Source organism: Eurypyga helias, unplaced genomic scaffold, assembly GCF_000690775.1.
Source record: "Eurypyga helias isolate BGI_N326 unplaced genomic scaffold, ASM69077v1 scaffold20757, whole genome shotgun sequence".
Lineage (NCBI taxonomy): Eukaryota > Metazoa > Chordata > Aves > Eurypygiformes > Eurypygidae > Eurypyga > Eurypyga helias.
This window is the reverse complement of record NW_010260062.1, coordinates 130,069-137,698: the sequence shown is the minus strand read 5'-3', so window position 1 is coordinate 137,698 and position 7,630 is coordinate 130,069. Positions and strand designations below refer to the sequence as shown.

Here is a 7,630-nt window from a genome sequence, read left to right as displayed (position 1 = left end):
ACGGGACGGGACGGTTGCTGCCGGCCGGTCTGTGAGGAGGGAGAGCTGTGGGTGGAGAGAGGACTCGCCGCTTTGGTTGCTTGTTGAAGTTTCATTTATAGCTTGATAGCTCACCGGGGAGGGCTGGCGAAGGGACAGTTTGTCACGCTCAAGATGGAGGGGTAGCGCCCAGGCTAGGGGACACCTCTTCAGCCAGAGGGCGAAGTCCAGGCCGCTGTCCCAGCCGGGCCTGCCCAGTTCCGGGGGTGAGAGCCCACACCGGTTGTGTCCTCGGTGCCCTTGGGCCAGGTGCCCCCTCAGGTGCAGCAAGAAGCAGCGTGGGGCTCAGTATGGCAGCCCCCAGAGACTGTGCATGGTGGTGAAGGAAGCAGCCCGCTCTCCCTGTAGCCATGGCGGACAGCGAGGCCACCGGCAGGCCTGCTTCTGCCTGTGTGCTGGGCATAGACCTGGGCACCACGTCGGTTAAGGCCGCTCTGTTGACAGGGGCTGAGCAAGGGCAGGTGGTGGCAGAGAGCTGCTCCAGGGAGACGCAGGCACACACCAATAGCCTGGACGCTGGACCACAGGTAAGGGGTGGCAGATAGCACTGCTGGCAATTTCAGGTTACCGGCCTTGCCTTATGGCCAGGTTGTATACTATGTTATGCAGACTTGAGTGGTTTTCCGGGCCTAAAATGGCAGAGATGGTTGCTGCATGTGTCTGGATGTCTGAAAATACAATTAAAGTGCTCTCTGTTTACTGTTCAAGGAAGTCAAGTAAACCTGCTTGTTTTAAGATAGACCCAGGTTTCAGAAAGTTGCGTAAAATGATCCAAAACTCTTCTCCCATGAACCATCACCTTGTCTTTGATGTTTCCAGTCAGGAAACAGCAGCCACTTGCCATCTGGAAGGATATTTTGCACTTTAATGTTAGGTGGAATCATAACTGGAAATTCCCCGGGGAAATAACCAGGAACATGTACTCCTGTTAGAGGTCTTTACATTCGTTATGTTGGTCAGCCTAAGAAAGGATGAATCAGCATCATAAGAAATATATATTAACATTCCTCTGGCCTAGTATTGTAGTGAGTCCAAGCGCTAATTTTTGAGCAAAGATACCAAACAGGCCAAACCTTCTCCCTACAGTCATGTTTATGCAGCCAGCAGTATGTACACACAGAACAGTTCACATCTATACGTAGACTACATGTGAATATGTTCGCTTATAACCTTCATACCGGTCTGTCATGAAGTAATCCGAATCTTCAGAAGTGGGAAGGCTGTGACACAGTTTCTCTTGTTTCAAGGTTCGGTCAGTTTGCAGAGTAGACCAGTTTGCTGGGTAGTTCTGGGAACAGAGTATCCAGAAATTAAGTATTGTCAAAATCAACCCTGAGTAGGTACGGAGGAGCTGTAGAAAGATACAGGGCAGACTGTATGCCAGTCAGAATATGCAGGTAATTCTCTTTGTGAGGAAAAAGAAGAGAAATATATAAGGTGAACTAATGAAAGCGTATGGTGAATGTTAATTTTTTGTTAAGGTATAGTTGAGTATGGTAATTTAGGAAATTATTTGGCCTTCAGTTTAAGAGGCTGCTATTCTCTATTTGCTAGTATTGGGTTTTATTTTGAGTGGTTTTGTGGGGTTTTTTGCATTCTTTTTTGTTTTCAATTTTGTAGTGAATGTTATTCCAATACTTGCTATTAAGCTAAATGAATCCTGTTCTTCACTTCTGACTAAAGTAGCCTTGTTTAATAAATACACTGAGTGAATCCTAATGGTTTCATGCTCAGAATAATGCTTTATGATTGCAGGGAATGGAGCAGAACGTCCAGAGAATAATAGGAGCATTGAATGAATGCCTTGCTGCGCTACCTCAGCAGCAGCTTCAAAGAGTCAGTCACATTGGTATTTCAGGACAAATGCACGGGATTGTGTTTTGGAAAAGAGATAAAGGTAACATTAATTCCTTGGCCTTCCTGTTCAGAGTATTATGATGCAGAAAATAAAATTTTAGCATGGAAACTGCTGCATGTTCACTTCAGTCTTCTGTAAAGCAGACTTAACAGAAGATCATCTTCTGTGGGAATTTTGCTTTAATTACTGGAATTTCAGCTACTGACTGTATTTAACCATGTTGTTTACACAGATTGGCAAAGGTTTTAGTCTTATGAGATCTCTGCAGGCTCAGCACAATTACTAATATGAAGGAGGAATAACATATTTGTGGCTTGTTAATTGGTTGTCCATCACATGCTGTCTGCTGTCAGTTGAAAGAAATTCCACATCGTATGAATGACTTTTTGAGGAGGGGAGGGTAATCACCTCATAAAACGCTTAACTAGCAGTTGCCCAATATCCCAATGATCCTACAGTAGTGGTATTAGCCGTTCTGTGTATGCCTTGAAAAATAAGCTCTGCTTGGTCTTTATGTTAGAATGTGCACGGCAGCAGCTATCCAACAGTGAATATCGCTGTGCTATTTTGAAGTCGTGTTTGAAAGTAGAGTCAGATGAAAAACTGCAGTCCAGTAAATGGTGTTTTCAGTCCGTTTTCTTTCTCCACCCTACCCTGCCCCCCAGATCTCAAGGCATTTTTTTCCTAGCACGTCACAGACTGTTGCATTCATCTTCCTGCTTACACTTCTGTTGTTAGGGGCTGAAAAAGGATTATGGTCATGTTTTTGGATACTCAGGTGCTTGCAGAATAAAGGACCAAGATCTTAGAAACAAAATCAACTGCTCCGAGGTAGTCACATGGGTCTTGATTGTGCAAATACTCAAATGATCTGTGTGACAGCAAGGATGTTTGAAAAGCTCAGGCCTTGGACTGCCAGCCCTGTGAGATAAAGATGGATTATCTTCTTGGCTCACGTCTTACAAGCCTACTGAAGTCTAAGGCTTTCAGAACGTGGTTCCATGTCTTCTTTCTCTTGACCTTATGATACGCACATCTGAGCAAGTATACAAGTCTTACAATAATAGGAGTTATGCAGATTAAGCAAGGATTTATTGTAAACCACAGAATAGATTTCCCAAAAGTGCAGGTCACTGCCTGTCAAAAGTTGTCAGGGTCTTAATTGCTTTAAGAGACACTATGCTATTCATTATTGGCTGTAATTTTATGTTAAATGCTCAAATGATTAGAAAGAAAGAAATCCAAAAGCTGATGGATTGAAGGAGCTGTTGCTTGCTTTCCAGATGTCCCAAGGGCTGCATAACAAAGCCTTATGGGTTGGTGGTAGACATAGATTCTTATGTCATATTGGTTAATATTTTATCTCCTAGAGCCACATGCCACTTTCCTTTCATTTGGGTGTTTGCTCTCATTTGTTTTGAGTAGACTAAGTGAATCCGTGCACTTTGGGACACAAATTACATTTTTAATAGCATCCTTTAGGGTTAGATTTATGGTTAATAATGTTTCTTAGAATCCATTTAAAACTAGAAAAGCAAACCAATTAGAAATGCAGTTCAAACAGGCTTGATAGAACAGGGAATTAAGGGAACAGGAAAGTGTATGTGTTTGCTTTGCATGTTTCACAGTACTTCCCAGCTTTCACGTCTGCTGTTTACTCTGTGAGTGTATCTCAGTATTCAGCTCAAGAAAGACTCCTTTAGCCATATTTGTGCTAGTCAGTTAAGCAGTCGGGTCTCTGACCTGTAGGACAGGTGGCACAGCACAGCTTGAAGCTCTGCTCCGTCCCTCAGCCAAAAATCAAAACGTTGTCTCAGTCAGCTGGAGATGGTGTGTATCCCCGCACTGTGGCCGGGTGTCGCCTGGGAGAGCAGTAGTTGTCAGAGGCCGGAGGTGTGCAACAAACACAGCTACTGCTTGAGCACAGCCTCTGCGTAGTCTGCTGCTCTGACAGGACCATACGCTGCCTTTGCAGGACTGCTTGTGGCGAGTGTGTCAGGGCAGGACTAGAGCAATAGCAGGTATTGCTGAGAAGGCTCCCTCCAGCTCTGAGAAGTTGCCGTAATTTAGCTGAGGCCTTCCCATGAAAGAATGTGAAGGTTCCATCAGAGGTGTAATGTTCTTTCTTTGAAAGTCATACTGGACTGGTAAAACTGCATTAAACCCTATTCTACCTTTGGTGAAGCTCTGTTGCGTATCCAGGGGAGGGATACTCTTTAGTACTTTGCAGTCCGTTGCTTAATAGATGTAGATCCAGGTTTCCTGTTGCTTTGGCTCAAAATATGATGGAAACTGTGCTATCCATCGTGGGCAGTTCATTACTACCACAGCACTCTCCAGGTCATGATGTGGCAGAGCCCAGTTAAGGTTTATGTGTGAGAGCTGTCCTATCACCTCATTACCTCCCATAGCAGAATTCTGATTTTTTTGGGGTGGGTCACCTGTTGTTTAATTTGCGTCATTAATATCTCGAGGTTCAAGTTGCTTGTTCCCCTAGGCACTAGGAGTGCTTATAGAGAAGGAAGGCCTTGCATGCCACTCTCTGTTTTAGCAAAGGATGACCGACATTATGCCATTATCTAGGGCTGAAAAGTGTGACTAATTGGTTCGATGACAATCACTACTGGCTCTGTTTCTGCTCTTTTTCCAATATATTTGACAAATTGTCAAGAGAGTTCAGAAATGAAGAATGCCAGGCAGACTACTCTGCAGGGAATCGCTGGACGTCTCGGATACTGTGTGTTTCAGGTTGCAAGTGGACAGAGTCTGGTACGGGCCCTACCTTTGAGCCGGAGGAGGTCAGTCATCTGATTACTTGGCAAGACGGCCGCTGCAGTCCCACCTTCCTCTCTTCTCTTCCTCTGCCACAGTCACATATCAGCTTGGCTACAGGCTTTGGGTGTGCCACAGTCTACTGGTATTTAAAGAAAAGGTACATCAAGCTCTTTCACGGGCAGTTTCTCATCTTGAATTTATGTGACAATTAGTATTTGTGTAGCATGTTAATGCCACTATAGGCTTGAGGATCTGTGATTCTCTGTAATCATAATATGAAGTAGTCAAAGAATATTTAAAATAGCAGTATTCAATATAAATTATATGCAACTGAGCACACAGGAGCCTCTGACCTCATAAAAATACTACATATCTCTCTAATAAAAAGAAAAGCTTCTGACCATATAGTAGCAAAGCCTTGAAGTATCACAGAATAATTCTAGTCCATTCTGCTGCTCAGAGGAGCTCTGCCAGTGCAGTGTGAACACTATAATTTTGCCTTGTGCAGATTGTGAAAAGTACAAACATGCCTAAAACAGTAACAGAACTGCTTTGTCGGGTTGGTGCCAGATGCTAAAAGAAACAGTCCCTAAATTAATTTCAGTTCCTTCCTTCCTTCGCCACGGAGATCCTTATGAGGTGTTACGAATGGTCTGCTTTGTTGTGGCATGTTTGCAGAGGATGTTATGTTTCACTTATGACTTGGCATCAGCAAGATTTGTTCTTCGGTTCCATCTGCAGTATGATGTGTTTCTCAAAGAGCCAGAGTCCTCCTCGGCAGTAAATGCCGGCTTGATAAATGGGGTAAATAACAGATGTTGACGTCTTCCAGTGTGGGTTCAGCAAATACATGGAGCACGGCATGATCTTGCTTTAGAGCTGTGTAACTCATGAGACTAGCTGCTTTGGTTTGTTCCTGATTGGTTTCACCATTTGGTACGTTTCCATTCATATAATTTGTGAATCCTACAGCAACTACGGGAATTTACCTGTTTTTCCCAAATGCTGCAGGATCAACAAAGGGATGGGGTTTTTTGTGCAAACCATTACTGCCTTCCTGGTAACTTTTGCAATGGTGTGCTTTTGAACCTAGACAACTCCTTCCTTAAAGCCACTGTCTCTCCGTCTTCCATCAGGAGATAAGTATTGCTGCTGTGGCAACAGCTGTTTAAAAAAACCAAACCAAAACAACAAAATGCAGGTTGATCACTGAGATGGCTGTTTCATTTTTAGATGGGACCACAAATGTCTGAAGTTCCCTGTGGCAATGAAGTAATCTTCCTCCCACTGTCTTAAAGTCCCCCTCACTGTTTTTGTTTTTAAAATGTTTTGTTTAAAAGTCCAGATTTTCTGAAGTCTTACGATGCAGCTGGCACTATCCATGACTACGTGGTTGCCATGTTGTGTGACCTGAAGAAACCACTCATGTCTGTCCAGAATGCTGCCAGCTGGGGATATTTTAACTCCAGGGACAAAAGCTGGAATACTGACACGTAAGTGCTAAGGTCGCTCGGTGGGTTTTGTGCATTGCTTGTGTCCGGCAATGTAAACACCTCTTGGGGCCCTGAGTATGAATGTACTCCAGATAAAAAGCGATTGAAAGTTACTCCTAATCAGTTGTGGTGTGGCCTGTACTGAAGAGTTATTGAGAGTTTGCTCTGGTTTGTAAGGTATACGTGCTTAAATTGTATAAAATCTGGCACAGTATTTGTAGAAATACCTAAGACGGCAGAGCTGAGGGACTCGTCAGTGAGGCCTTCTATACCAAACTCTTCTCTTCTGTGGTGGGATGGAATGGACAAGTGCGTGCTGTAGCCAAGGTGTTACCTCTGTGGTGGTATAAAACAGTTACTGCTCCCTAGTTTTTTCAGCTCAGCTCCTTTGTAACTATGAAGATTTACTGGTCTTAATACCTAAGTGTTATTAGGCTACAGGAAGTCTTATAGGGAATTAGTTTGTTTATGTATTTATTATTTATTTTAATGATTTGTTCTTTCAGGGCTGAGTGGTAAGGCCTTATATATTTCAGGGCTTAGGTTAGGCCCGGACTCCCAGATGAAAAAATCTGCACATGAAGGTATGAGAGGGTGACAGCAACTTGCATTTGGCCTACTGAACTTTTACTAATATGGTGACATTGCTGTAGCAGTGTGGTGTATCTTGCAGTTTTATCGTGTAAGGAGTTTGTTGGGCTTAATTTTGTGATTTGGTTTTGAACCACTAACTGCATGACAGCTTAAAGTCCTTAGACACTTAGAAATTGCCTTTTTTTTTGCTGTGTTTGTGATTGTCCCTTTAGCCTGGAACTGCTTGTCCGTATGACATCAGTAGGTTAAACTTGCTGAACATGTACTGCTGTATAGTCTGAGGTAAACAGATTACATATAAAGGAGAGCTATTTGTTCTTCTAGGCTATTCTGGTTTACTCTGCCTGTTGAACTGGAATGCTGCCCCTGTCCAAGACAAAGCTTTCTAAATGGGTGAAAGCATCCATAAATCCAGCAGCCACAGATGTATGGCCAGGTTGACCTGTGACTTGAGAGAGGTCTTTGTAGTCATGCTGCACATTCCCATACTGCTTTCCTGCAATAATCCTGTTCTGATTGCAGATTGAAAAAATCCGGCTTTCCTGTTCACTTGCTTCCAGAGGTGGGGGACCCTGGCAGTATTGCAGGCAGGACAATCTGTGCGTGGCATGGAATACCCAAAGGAGCAAAAGTAGGAATTGCTCTGGGAGATTTCCAATGCTCTGTTTATTCCTGTCTGACTGAGAGGTCTGATGCAGGTATGATCATTTTGGTATCTCAGTTTTCTCATTGTCTTTCAGGGTAGCCTAATAAACCACTGATTTTTTTCTTTTTTTTTTTTTTCCCTTTTGTCTTCTAGTCCTTAATATGAGCACCTCTGCCCAGCTGACTGTCTCAATGCCTCTGGGTTTCCAGCCTCCAGAGACACCAG

General features: G+C 43.6%; 1 protein-coding gene across 1 annotated transcript in view; it reads left to right on the top strand.

The window, feature by feature from the left end:
- Positions 1 to 389: 389 nt before the first annotated feature.
- The window catches only part of SHPK (sedoheptulokinase), an 8,757-nt gene continuing 1,516 nt past the window's right edge, over positions 390 to 7,630 (top strand). The window contains exons 1-6 of the mRNA XM_010154920.1: positions 390 to 566; positions 1,795 to 1,936; positions 4,646 to 4,829; positions 6,013 to 6,165; positions 7,282 to 7,457; positions 7,559 to 7,628. Coding sequence (XP_010153222.1) covers positions 390 to 566; positions 1,795 to 1,936; positions 4,646 to 4,829; positions 6,013 to 6,165; positions 7,282 to 7,457; positions 7,559 to 7,628 — 902 coding nt within the window. The remainder of the gene's footprint in view (positions 567 to 1,794; positions 1,937 to 4,645; positions 4,830 to 6,012; positions 6,166 to 7,281; positions 7,458 to 7,558; positions 7,629 to 7,630) is intronic.